This window comes from Aphis gossypii, chromosome 1, assembly GCF_020184175.1.
Source record: "Aphis gossypii isolate Hap1 chromosome 1, ASM2018417v2, whole genome shotgun sequence".
Lineage (NCBI taxonomy): Eukaryota > Metazoa > Arthropoda > Insecta > Hemiptera > Aphididae > Aphis > Aphis gossypii.
The window spans coordinates 7,607,905-7,623,139 of NC_065530.1; the positions used below are offsets into that span (position 1 = coordinate 7,607,905).

Genomic DNA, 15,235 nt, shown 5'->3' on the forward strand with positions numbered 1-15,235 from the left:
CTCATTATAACTACTTTTTAAAATAATCAAGGGGAAAAATAGGGTAAAACGAAAAATTTAATATTTATGTTAAATCGGTGTTAAGCAAAATCAGAAATTCTACGGTAGACCTAAATAATTTTCTTATCTCTGAACTTAATAATTTTAGTCAAAAATAGTCAATTAACTATCACCACGTAGTCAGCCGCACTGCTACTATATATATACATATAAGTTAGACTGCTTTATCCGTGTGCGATGGGCGGTGCTAATATAAATCTTCGTTCGAATATCGTTTGCGATCTACGTACGGTATATATTATTATATTTATGTATATTATAACAGTAAGATATAAATACTATAAAAGTATAAAAGTGTATTCACACCATTGCAATGTAATAACAAAAATTGTTATTGTTATTTTTGTCTCAAGTTAATATAATTAATTATAATATTTACTTGAGAGTTGTGATAATAATTTCCCTTATAGGTAGAACAGTACACTATTATAATAATCAAAAGGATCGATTATAACTTGTTTTCGTGGATATTATGCATTTTAATTAAATAAACATAAACTACTAAAGAATAAAATAAGAATCATCTCGTTTTAATTATTTTATCTTATATTATACCTATTAGTCAATTGAATAAACCAGTGATTTTTAAACAAATATATTTTATTTTTTTTTACATAACAACACATAACAAATTAACTATATTTTTTATGAACACAATATAACTCGATAAATTAATGACGATACCTATCATAACAATGGATTACAAAACAAAATAGTAAAAAAATTAACAAACATTAAAAATAAAAATGTATTACAAAACAAAATAGAAAAAAATTAACAAACATTACTGTGTCCAAAGCTAAATTATTTACACCGCCAGCAGCATAAACATCTGCCGACTTTCATTAATCCCCTCCCCAGTCCACACAAAAAACGGCGTTTAGGTCGGAGTTGTCGAGTAGTGGATTTCTCCGACTCGACAACGTCACTCCCTACACGATCATTGATATCATTGCATATAATTGTTTCAATATTATTTTCATCGCTACCAGTCTCTGTGGGTGACATAACAGCTTCAGTCTCGCGTATAGGTACACCTTCCTGCAGACATAAAGGTATTGGTGGTAGGTTTTTTCCGGTCTTCGAGCTGGAATTTCTAATTTCCATCGAAATTTCCTCGAACTCCAACAATTTTTCTAATACAGATGTATTACTCTTTGGTTCGCTTACTTCAGATGATTCCGTAGTACTTCTGTCACTAAAACTTGACAACACTTCGTCGTCGCTAGAGAATAATGAAACGGGAGGCAAATTTAATGACCTCCGATTGGCCGCCACTAGTAACTCGTCAGTAAGACTGGATAACACGAGTTCGAGTGTGTAGTCGCATAAAGACTTTTGTCCTTGGACGTTTTTTGATTCACCCGAAATGGATGGCATGTTTATTTTTTCAATATTATTTTCATCGCTGTCAGTCACTGTGGGCGACGTAACAGCTTCAGTCTCGCGTATAGGTACACCTTCCTGCAGACATAAAGGTATTGGTGGTAAGTGCTTTCCGGTCTTCGAGCTGGGATTTCTAATTTCCATCGCAATTTCCTCGAACTCCAACAATTTTTCTAATACAGATGTATAACTCTTTGGTTCGCTTACTTCAGATGATTCCGTAGTACTTCTGTCATTAAAACTTGACAACAATTTGTCATCGCTCGAAAATAATGAAACGGGAGGCAAATTTAATGACCTCCGATTGGCTGCCACTAGTAACTCGTCAGTAAGACTGGATAACACGAGTTCGCGTGTGTAGTCACATAAAGACTTTTGTCCTTGGACGTCTTTTGATTCACCCGAAATGGAAGGCATGTTTATTTTTTCAATATTATTTTCATCGCTGTCAGTCACTGTGGGCGACGTAACAGCTTCAGTCTCGCGTATAGGTACACCTTCCTGCAGACATAAAGGTATTGGTGGTAGGTGTTTTCCGGTCTTCGAGCTGGGATTTTTAATTTCCATCGAAATTTCCTCGAACTCCAACAATTTTTCTAATATAGATGTATAACTCTTTGGTTCGCTTACCTCAGATGATTCCGTAGTACTTCTGTCATTAAAACTTGACAACAATTTGTCATCGCTCGAGAATAATGAAACGGGAGGCAAATTTAATGACCTCCGATTGGCTGCCACTAGTAACTCGTCAGTAAGACTGGATAACACGAGTTCGCGTGTGTAGTCGCATAAAGACTTTTGTCCTTGGACGTTTTTTAATTCACCCGAAATGGATGGCATGTTTATTTTTTCAATATTATTTTCATCGCTGTCAGTCACTGTGGGCGACGTAACAGCTTCGGCCTCGCGTATAGGTACATCTTCCTGCAGACATAAAGGTATTGGTGGTAGGTGTTTTCCGGTCTTCGAGCTGGGATTTCTAATTTCCATCGAAATATCCTCGAACTCCAACAATTTTTCTAATACAGATGTATTACTCTTTGGTTCGCTTACTTCAGATAATTCCATAGTACTTCTGTCACTAAAACTTGACAACAATTCGTCGTCGCTCGAGAATAATGAAACGGGAGACAAATTTAATGACCTCCGATTGGCCGCCACTAGTAACTCGTCAGTAAGACTGGATAACACGAGTTCGCATGTGTAGTCGTAAATATGTATACGTAAATATGTAAATACAATAAATTGATTGTTTTCACGAAATGAAAGTATATAACTAATACAAAAATTTGTGATCGAATAAACAAATAAATAATATTCAAACGAATGTATCCATGACAACTAAAAATATTCGTTATAACATAATTAAAAATATATTAGACGGTCAATTTATTTCCAAAGACATTACATATAATATATTAATATGTAATCTATGTTTCAAATTTCGAATTCAAATTCTTACACTTTTTTACTAGTTAATAATAATTTGTAAATCTGCTGTTATTTTTAGTGAGCTATTTTAATATTATTGTATATATATATTTTTTTTTAGCTGTTAATATATTTTATGAAAAGCTATGCAACGAATAATTTTGTTATAAAAGAACTGTGTTTGACCATTATGTATTAATGCTTACACATGATTAATATTATAATTCAATGACGTAACTTAGAGTTTTTTTTTTCGGTGGAAGACAAAATATTATAAATATTTTTCACATTAACTTCATTTTCAAAAAGCACAATACAAGATATATTATATTTAAACAAACTATATTGAAAACCAATGACATACTTTTCAAATATACCTACTAATTATTACCTATGAGATGAGTATCTGATGTTGTCCGGACGGGCATGCGTATCGTACAAAAATATCTACATAAGAATCCTCTCGGACTTGCGGAGGTCTCGAGTCTCAGAAATACTTATTCGATAACCGCGTCTCACCATCTTCTGGCCAGTCGTCACAATAATTTGATTTCTTAGTATTTAAAATAATTTTCATCTTAATATTTGAGAACTTAAAATAATTTAATTAGCTTACTTTAATACGGTCTTCGGACTATATTCAGTTACTGACATTCGATCGAGTACCAAATGACTTGCAACATCAGCAAGTAATACGAAATAATTAATTTACTAATCACATATGACGATTAACCGCGTCTCGTCTAGGCTATATTATGGTATCGTAGAGCGTTGAGTTCGAAATATTCAAAATTTTTAGTGTATTTAAAGATTTCAAAAATATCCCGTGAACAAAATGTATTAAAAGCTTTAAAATCAATGATTTTTTGGCCAAAAAAAAAAAATTGATTTAAACAAAAATCGCAATTTATAAAATAATTTTATAATAATATGTATGATGTAAAATATCATGTATACATGTACCTATGTTGTGTAATATATAATATTATATAGTGAAGATTCCCGTCGGACGGCAATAATTGATGGCTTATTTTAAGTGAGCGACCAACCCTTTTCCTTTGAAAAAAAAAGGTTAATTATTCTATAATCGACCGACACTAATGACGAGTTGCGTGAAAACCGATCGTCAAAGTCACCGAAAAAAAACCGATGACATCGAAGACATTCATTTCCAAACCAGCAGTCACCTACTGCAACCCATATAATATTTTAATGATAATATTGTATTATACTTATTCGATGTTTTTTTTTTTTTTAATATTTTAATTATTTTAATTTATATTGTGTATTGGTTTATCGGCCCAGACGATAATATACACACTTCTATAACTAATAGTATAGGTATATACTTGTCTGGTTTCCATTAAACACTCATATTATGCTATATATTATATTATACTATAACTGTAATACCTGCCATCGCTAGAGTTAAAATTAATCTTCTACCCCTCTGTTATTTTCCATTAGGTATGTTTTAGTTAAAATACAGAATAAAACAAACGGTCCAATAGTTAACTCTAGGTCTCGATGTCGATAAAATATCTACATCGTTCTTTAGCCTCTACTCGTTGAATTTATTATTTTATAAAAATATATTTTTAACGTTCCACAATAACGTAATATTTTTATTATTAATCATTCATGCACTCGAAGTAATAAACTGGACTCTAGCTTTCCTGCTAATTTTGTCATCAAATCACCTTTAATTCATATACGAGTTAATATAGCTATGGCCATAATAAGACACGATCTATAACATTTCAATAATATTATAAATATTATGCACGCTGGTTCAGGTAGTTCCCATCGTATATTGGCTGTAAAATATTTATAATTTATAATTCGGTGTCTTTTTCGCAAATACTGATCCACTTAACGTACGATTGGTAAAGTTAGATATTGATATTGCACGTCCGTACACGGTTAGGTTAGACTTGAAACTTCTACAAATAGAATAAAACATTTAAAAATAAGTTGGCCTTTCTATTAAAGTAACTAAAATTTAGGTAATCTGTTTAATATCTAAAGAAGGACTCGAAGAACCATTTATTTATAATTTTTTTTAAACCTTTTAATTTACATTTACGGTGTGACAAAATTTTTTTTTGAACTTTGAAACTTTATATTTATGTTTATTATTAAGGTGTGTAGCCCAAATATTATGCGTGCAAAAAAATTTAAGAAAAAGTAATTTTTTGTGTTTTTAAGAGTGTAGAGTATTCGTAAGACTTCGACAAATATACTAGTAATTAGAATTATTGTGATAATTTAATTTGTAAAATAAAAAATGTATAATACAAAAATAACCGTATTAATCATTTCCTATATTATTTAATATCATACTATAGGTATTCGTTGATATATGTGATGCACAGACGCATAGTCATATTACGAATATTAAATAATGTTAAATGTGAAAAAAAAGATGGACTAGTAGGTACCGCTTTGTTATATACATTATAAATACCGTATCGGTAACTGTAATGAATGCATGCAATTTGAATTGAATGCTAGGTTTACAGGAATATGTATACAATTATACATTGTTTACCATTTATTCTAGAAAAAATCTAGAAATTCTGAATGGAAATGATCTGTCAGCATACAATAATTTTTAGTATTATATTATAAAATTAAAATATATACCTAGATGAAAAGCGTTTGTTAAAAATGTTGTTTCATAAAACAAAATATCTATATTATTTTTATTTTATTATAAGTTATTAAAACATGATATCGTATATTATTTTTATCAACTATTATAACTTTTAATTTATGTCAATAGACAAACAAAATACGTCAATAAGTTTATTATTTGTGATATAAATACCTTTTAATAGTATTCCTAATATTTTGAATAAGTTAAAGCTAAGAATAATATATATTAACGTTAAGAATGTTAAAACATTAACATAAAGTTTAAAATCCCCATAAATAATATTTTTTAATTGTTACAAAATAACGTAAATCGTAAATATTAGTGAACATTTATAATTCCCCGCAAAATTGAACTTAAAGTTGTCTATTAAAAATGTATATTATTTTTAAGATTTTATATAGTTAAAATGTGAACTAATTATATGCACTTATAAAGAACCTTACCTACATTAAAATTTTACATTTTATAAATTGTTAAATACAAAATAATTGACATTCACAAATTCGTGATTTTAACGAATTTTATCAAAATGTTAACTTTAAATACTAATAAAAAAATTATGCTAACATATTTTTAATATTTTTTTTTACAGCTACAATAAAAAAATGCTAACATAAACATTATAAAATAAACAAAAGCGATAAAAATAGTTATTCATTTTCTAAATTACACAAAAAAAAAAACAAACAAACAAACAAACAAAATCAATATTTATTTTTAACATATCATAATATTATACCTATTCTTTTTATTTTATATTTTGCTATCAAAAAAAGAAAATGTTTAAAATTAATACCAAATTATCAATTATGTACTTTTCTAAAAACTAAAAAATAAGTAGGTATAAAAATATTCAAAGTCAATCGTCATTTTTAACTTCACAATGTTGTATCATTCTTAGAATAATTTACATAACCATAATATAATATATCCAAATTCAAGTAGCCTTGAAACTAAGTTAACACAATGGTTTGCATTAAAAAAAAATTAAATTTTACGTTAATTGTATTTAAAACTGTATTACAATACAATGTTTTGGTTTATTATTACTTAGAACTAATGCGTTTTAGGACTTTTGCGTTTGTTGATTTACAGTCACGCATTCAGACATTGTTAACTATATACAGTATATTTTCCATACTACGAAACATACTATCACACACCGCAGCAAAAGATGCGATGTTTAATTTTGTCGACCGCTTCCACAACGAACGAGATTTGTGTTTTACCGTGGTTACCGCGGCATAGGTAACCCGCATGCGGGCTCTGTCGAGTCTGTCGCAGTACTACGACAAGTCAACGAATCACGGGAAACTTGCGTGAGAGCAGTGCACTCGATTTCGGTCGCACCAAACGTCATCGTGTTGTTCATTGAAATATTCGACATTGAACACCATAATCTTCTCGACTGACCGACAAAATCTCAGTACTTCTTCACGTTCGATTCGGCCAGGTTTGATTCCATAAAAACCTGCCGATCAGATGAGATGGATGGCGATCTGATCTCGACTTCTGCAGCAGCTGGTTCCATCACTGCCGCGCTCACTATCGCGGTATAATGCCGCATTTGTGGTGCAGCGTAGTTTGCCAAAACAATTGATGTCGGGCAATATCCAAGCAGTTAACTATATAATACATATTATATTGATATGAACTTTGACGTATCAAAATTTGAACTAGTATATTTTTAGGTACTTAACTTAATACATATACTAAAGATACTATAGGTAGCTATGTATATTATAAAGAGGTTTGAAAATTGACTTTGAGGACTATAAAATCGTATTAACTCATATTAATCTATCAACATGTATTTTTTTTTTTTTTTTAATAGTTTAAGTATAGATAACACTAAATCCAATATTATATCTAATTTGTATTTTTGGAAAACAATTTTTAAGGACTTTTATTGTTAGTATAAATATTTTAGGAATTGAAAAACTGCTTGTTTAAATTTTAAATTAGGTTAAGTTGATTAATTATACGCTGAATAATTTACAGTGAAAAAATGGAAGTTCTCATTTAAAAAACAAAAGTTTATATCGCCACAGGATACTCTTATACTCTTTAAGAAGCACAAAAAATTTCAAGAATTTGAAAATATAGTCTTTATGTATATTTAGACTTTACAAAAATAAGAATTTGAATAAATCCATTATTTAATGAATAAATGGGGATAAGTAGGTACGATGGGAGAATTAGCCTGTAAATATTATAATATATAATAATATTATATATATATTATTATATTATTATTATTATTGTAAATATTTTGTTCAGTCGTCACTGTTGATCGATATTATATCTTTTTATATAGTAAAAATTGTTTTTAATTACATTCGAGGGATTAGTCAAAGTTAGTTATAATAACCGATATTCATTATGATAAAAACGATAAAATACAATTTAAAAACTTGATTTTATATTTATACTAAAATTATATTGTATTAATATTTTTTCCGATCGTTATGTGGACTGTATATTCTCTTAAAGGTTGTAAAAATAAATACTACGATTAAAATATGTTTATTATGCCGCACTAACAACGTACTATTAGTAAAATTCAAAATAAAAGGGGCACAAATATCTGTACTGGCCATCCTAATTAATAACAGTTTAATTATAAATAACAATAATATAAGGTGAAATGCAACAGAATAATATAATTTAATAACAGTATAGGGCAATAACAATAGATGATAGACGAAGGTGCTGGTGACTGTGAAAATAGGCGATGACGGTGATGACGGTCACATAGCCGTTGTCGCAGTCGAATCTTATCCTTGGATAATTTTAAAAAATTTAAAAAAAAATTTAATTTTAAAAAAAAATTTTAATAATTTTAATTTTAACAAGGGAGGTAAGATTTCCCTAGGATAATTTTACCCAAGGTAAGATATCCCTATAGGTTAACTTAGCTCCCGGTAAAAATATCCTAGGATAATCAAGCCCTCCAGCAGAAGTAAAAATATCCTAGAATATTCTTACCGGGGTAAAATATGACTAGAAAAACCGTATAAGCCTAGAATATTCTTACCGGAGGTAAAGTTATCCTAGGATATTTTTACCGAGGGTAAATATAACCTAGGAATATATTACCGGGGGTAAAATTATAGTAGGAAAATTCATATCCTCCCGGCAAGAATATTCTGTAGGTAAGATTTGCCTGTTACCAAAAAAAAAAATGTTTATCTTAGTTTGCATGATAAATTAAATAGGTAAGTTAATAATATTCCAGTTTTGAACAAAATCGAGCATTTATACTTTCCAACCGATCATGTACCGTGACGTCAACATTTCGTTGTACCTATATCTTATTGGTACGATTTTGAATTAACTATTTAATACTATTATAATATTTCAGTAAACGGTGTATCATTGCCGAGTGTGTATCAAGAGTCTCAAGTTAGTTTTTAACATTAAGTATTTAAATTATTATGTTAGTTTGTATAAAACTATAAAATCCATACTTATTATTCATGCATATTTTTCCAATATAACCAAAAATAACCGTCATAACATCTGTATAATCATTAATCATTATACAGTTGTCACAATCCATACAAATCAGTATGTACAACATGAGAGTTTTCCCGGGACCTGTAATTTATTATCATTGTCGGTTTGTCATTATAAACAGTTTCTTTACTCTAGCCCACGAGAGAAATAAGTAATAAACCGTCTCTCGACAAACACGCTTCCGATTTCACGTATTTCCCATCTATTTGGAATATAGGTAACCTTCGAAAGCGATCATTAACTGTCAGCAACCTGTATAGTGACACTATGTCTATACGCCATTTTTGTAAAATAATAATATATTGTTTTAACATACATATTAAAATTACCTTTGTATATCTACATACCTATTCATATGTAATTATATAATCCCATCCCATTTCTGTTTATAAGAAAATATGATTTTGTTCGTATGGTATTAAGATAACAATTCATCATTCTGTATAGTTTTTATCATTAAATTTGCGATCACTCTATGTTATACAGATCGTAGTACAACACCAACTGTCACATAGTGCGCGGGGGAAACGGTGCCACGGAACGTCCGCTACCATCAGTCTACGTGAGCAAACGATTTACTTTTCTCGTGGACCTGAGTATACTGTATATTTGTAAATGTAATATACATCGTAGGTACTTCGTGAAATCCTTATTCTCATGAAAATTTGTTCATTTCCTGAAATGAAAACTTCTTTTTCACACTTCGTAAATTACGAAAATATTTCACGACACGGTCATATTCTCATGAAAAGGTCAAATAATTTTTTTATCGTGAATTTTTCTCCACAATGTGGTCATTTACTTTGTTAAACCAAACATTTACTATACAAAATTAATCTAATTGTTTATATTTTATTACACTTTGAATAGCTTACAAATTTCAGTTTATATAACATATAAATTTAAGTTAAGCTATATATGTTTACGAGAAAGGTGAGCTGAATCTTCACGAAAAAAAAAGTTAATTATTATTATCGAATAATTTAATTTTACTAACGAAATAAACTAGCAAGACCTGTTGATAACTATTTCCGTGTATTTTTTATCATATATAATTTTATGTTGAAAGGAATGAGGTGTCTAAGATTCCTAGAGCTAGATACATTATATTCATAAAAACACAAGATAAAGCGCTTTTGACTTACAAGCAGGGATATTTCGATACCATGGAAGGGGTCACTGAACATATATAAAAGGAGGTCCCAGATAGCCCTCGTCAGAAGTGATTCTACAGAGTTAGAGCAAGCACCTTCACCCCAGCCAGTACAATAATTTGTTTCCTAAGGACATAAAATAATTTTCAATTGTAAAACACGTAGAATACTTTCGTCTGAACACATTGAAACATTTTCAATAAAATAAACACTTTGAAATATTTTGTCAAATTTATTTCAACTTCTCACTCCAATTCAACAATGCAAACGGTTGCTGATAATTTAGCTAAATTCACCTATCATCTAATTTGCCCTTCTCTTACGCATTACGTTATTTATCTAATCATCTATGGTCTTTCTATTAGTTGAACATGTCTGTTGACTTCGTTTCGAGGTATAGACATACAAAGCTCAGTATCATTAATAATAATAATAAAGCACCCATTTCATGGATAATTAAACGTATTTTTAAACTTAGACTTGGTACACAGAATGTGTGAAGTGAATACATTTTAAAATTCAAGTTTTTATACAGCCAATTCTAAAAAAAAAAATTACTGTCTGTCTGTACTAGGTTTTTTTAAGTGAGCACCTGTACAATTGTTCGAGATAGCTGCTACCGTCCATCACAGTCGTCGCGAGCCCGCAAATCCATATTTTATATCCTAACCTATCACGAAACCGGCTGTAGCAAACGTAAATATAGATGGTTAATGACCATAATAGTTCAATTCTCACAAAGTTTTTTATCCGTGTATCCTGTGACAGTTATTTTTAAGTACCTATTACCTAAGTTTTAGTTATAGTAAAATATTACTTATTATAATAATAATTGACTTTGTTGTTTAATTATCTTTTGTCGATCCACATTATAATCCTCATTTAATAGTTATTGATTCAGGATTGCTAAATGTCCACACCACAATAGGGGTATTAGCATAGGCGAGTTTTTTTTAAAGTGGTATCGCCAGAGGCCATATTCCACTTAAACTTATCTTGTCTGTAGCGCTGGGTACTTGTCGCTAGTCTGATCGTCGTAGTAACTAGGTACTTTAAAGTCGGCTTCACTGCAGAGATGTCGGACATATTTGCGAATGTCTGTTTCACAGTGACTGCGCGGCACCGTTCGACGACACGTCGAAGGTCACGAGGGTCACGAGGGTCTAACCTTACGGATCGTTTGGTCAGGATCGATACCGATAGTCGATTACTAAGTACTAACCCTGAGAGGTGCTCGCCGAGCGTATGCCGTCAGTTTGACTTCGGTGTTCGGAGTTCGTTCTGCTGGTCGGTTTCTTCACTGCAATCCTTCTTGGCTATTCTCTTTCTTCTAGATGTTGAAGGGTTGACTGTTCGAACAAGACTAATCTGTTTCAGAAAACGGACCGGTGCTTATACAAAATACAGTGTCAAAAATGCTGTTTATCATTTCGTAGTTACTTGATTTTGTGGCCAGATTAAAAATAAACATATAATAATGATTATTATTAATAACTTACTTTAGTGATGTAGAAGGAATTATTTATTTTTGAATGTTAATAAATGTAAATTTATGCGCTTTTAATAAAAACAAATTAACTATCAATAATATTCTATTTTTTTTATTTAGCCATTTCTAAACGTAGCTTACCAAGGGATTTTGTTGTGATATTAAATAGTAATTTTTATCATCAACCCAAATAATAATAATAATAAATTATTATAATCTATGGTAACGACGACGTTAGAAACGGATGTCGTAATTTCTATGATTCTGAATTTAATATAAATTTCCATTAAAACGTTTATATATTTTCATTTATAACTTAATTTCCAAACGTACAATTTTAATGATTTTTACAAAAGCACATTATACACAATATTTCTAATGTTTTGGAGTTCACTAGGAGTTAATTAATGTATTAGAAAATTAGTTATGTCGTTTAACGAATTTGTCTGTATTTTACACAGTTAAAATTGGCAACTCTTGCTTCGATACTTATATTATACACACGCCGTAGTATATATATATATATAAACTAGCTGAACCTGTGCACTTCGTAGCCCGTTAAAAATCCTACTTCTTATAATATGTTTCAAACTGTGTGTTAAATTCGTTAAATTTCTGTCTGTCTGTTAGTTTGTCCTTTATGCATTCCTAATCGGCTGCAGGACCAATTGCGACAAAATTTGGTATAGAAATATATTAGACCTATAGACAGAAGATAGGCTAAGTTAAAAAGTAATAGATCCAACCCTAAGAGGTGCTCAAACAGACATTTTGAAATTTACGATGGAACTTTTTGTTTATAGATGGTTAGGCATGATTGTTTCCATGTTACCAAACGAAGGACAGACAGATTTTTATTATTGAAACTAATAGCAACCATCTATAAACAAAAATTTGCATCGTAAATCTCAAAATTTCAATTTTATGCTCTTTTACCCTTTAAAATGAGAATTTTTAAAAATCTTTTCTTAGTGCGCCTATACATATTAATAAGTATATTTACTGAAAATGTCAAAGAAATCGGTTCAATAGTTTTGGCTTTATGTTGATTCCACCCTTCATTTATATATAAAGAGATACATTATACAATAAATATATATATTATAATTGTCATAAAAAATTAATTTGTATTAATATTAATTATATTAATTATTTTTTATTATTAAACCAATCATTTTTACATTGTTTAACTTTTATTATCATCCATCTAAGAAGTTGCATAGGTACATATAAGAGTATTTATATTTTAGAATATATTTTTAAACTCACATATTTTTTGTGGAGCAATAATAGAATATAGCAAATATAAAATTTTGAATTGTAAAAGTATACATTTTTAATTAACAAATAAATATTGAATAGGTACTATGTATAATAGCGTGATACCGTAGCCCTCAGTCTTTTGTATCCCCCTACATCACCAGAACACCAGAGAGCATTTAGTACATATTATATTCAATAATTTTAAAGTGTTTATAAGTTTGATGAATTTATTAGAATAAAGTCATAATAATATTGCTTTTGAAATTAATTTTATACAATTTAAAATTAAGAAAGCATATTATTTATATTATATCATAATTGGAATCAGATGAAACACCACGTCAAGCTGTTTGAACTGAAAAATTGGCTTCTAAAAAATATTACGAATCATCATATTTATTAATATGATTATTATTTTATCATTAATATTAATCTGTTATAGTGTAATGTGGTAAGTTGTGTATTATATCTATATATTATATTTGTTATTAGGTACCTACGTATATTAGCTACTAACACACATTGATTTATATATTTATAATATATTATAATATATTTATATACTCACTTTTTTAAACTAATAAATGGCTTCGACAATCAAAATTATTATTGATGACTTAGAACTGCTAAATTTCCACACCACCCTAGGGGTATTAGCATAGGCGCGCTTTTTTTATAGTGGTATCGCCAGGAGCCATATTCCACTTACACTTACCTTGTTTGCGGCGCCAGGTTACGTGTCGTTGGTCTATTATTTACTATACTTATACTATTATTTACTATACTTATACTATTACTTACTATTCTAAAGTCGACTTCACTGCAGAGATATTACTTACTATACTTATATTATTATTTACTATACTTATACTATTACTTACTATTCTAAAGTCGGTTTCACTGCAGAGATATTACTTACTACACTTATATTATTATTTACTATACTTACTATTACTTACTACTCTAAACTCGGCTTCACTGCAGAGATGTCGGACATATTTGCGAATGTCTGTTTCACAGTGACTGCGCGGCACCGTTGGACGGCACGTCGAGGGTGTTCGTTAGACTTACGGACCGTCTGGCCAGGATCGATACCGTAAGTCGATTACTAATTACTAACCCCGAGAGGTGCTTACCAGGCGTATGCCGTCAGTTTGACTTCGGTGTTCGGAGATGTCGGACATATTTGCGAATGTCTGTTTCACAGTGACTGCGCGGCACCGTACGACGGCACGTCGAGGGTGTTCGTTAGACTTACGGTCCGTCTGGTCAGGATCGATACCGATAGTCGATTACTAACTAATAACCCTGAGAGGTGCTCGCCGGCGTATGCCATCAGTTTGACTTCGGAGTTCGGAGATGTCTGTTTCACAGTGACTGCGCGGCACCGTACGACGGCACGTCGAGGGTGTTCGTTAGACTTACGGTCCGTCTGGTCAGGATCGATACCGATAGTCGATTACTAACTAATAACCCTGAGAGGTGCTCGCCGGCGTATGCCATCAGTTTGACTTCGGAGTTCGTTCTGCTGGTCGGTTTCTTCACTGCAGAGATGTCGGACATATTTGCGAATGTCTATTTCACAGGGACTGCGCGACACCGTTCGACGGCACGTCGAGGGTGTTCGTTAGACTTACGGTCCGTCTGGTCAGGATCGATACCGATAGTCGATTACTAATTACTAACCCTGAGAGGTGCTCGCCGGGCGTATGCCGTCAGTTTGACTTCGGTGTTCGTTCTGCTGGTCGGTTTCTTCACTGCAATCCTTCTTGGCTTTTCTTTTTCTTCTAGATGTTGAAGGCTTGAGTGTTCGAACAAGACTGATCAGTTTCAGAAAACGGACCGGTACTTATACCCAATACAATGTTAATAAATGCTGTTTATCGTTTCGTAGTTACTCGATTTTGTGGCCAGATTAAAAAAAAAAACATATGTTTATGATTATTATTAATAACTCACTTTAGTGGTGTAGAAGGAATTATTTATTTTTGAATGTTAATATGTGTTAATTTACGCGCTTTTAATAAGACCAAATTAACTATCAATAATATTCTATTTTTTTTACTTAGCCATTTCTAAACGTAGTTTACGATTTTACGAAGGGTTTTTATTGTGATATCAAATAGTAATTTTTATCATCCACCCAAATTATAATAATAATAATAATAAATTATTATAATCTATGGCAACGACGACGTTAGAAACGGATGCCGTGATTTCTATGATTCTGCATTTAATATAAATTTCCATTAAAAAATGTACACATTTTCATTT

At 30.6% G+C, this 15,235-nt stretch overlaps 1 protein-coding gene across 5 annotated transcripts; it reads right to left on the reverse strand.

Moving 5' to 3' along the window:
* Positions 1-864: 864 nt before the first annotated feature.
* On the reverse strand, positions 865-2,581 carry LOC126554222 (uncharacterized). 5 transcript variants are annotated; one of them, XM_050209321.1, is made up of 2 exons: positions 2,500-2,581; positions 865-2,370 (listed from the first exon to the last, which is right to left on the reverse strand). In XM_050209321.1, exons 1-2 carry the CDS (start codon positions 2,512-2,514, stop codon positions 865-867), a joined length of 1,521 nt encoding a protein of 506 aa, XP_050065278.1. In that variant the 5' UTR covers positions 2,515-2,581. The 5 variants fall into 5 exon arrangements, with proteins under 5 accessions (XP_050065278.1, XP_050065286.1, XP_050065275.1 ...); XM_050209329.1 differs by having other exon boundaries at positions 865-1,744; positions 2,168-2,514; XM_050209318.1 differs by having other exon boundaries at positions 865-1,947; positions 2,077-2,514.
* Between the last annotated feature and the right edge of the window lie 12,654 nt (positions 2,582-15,235).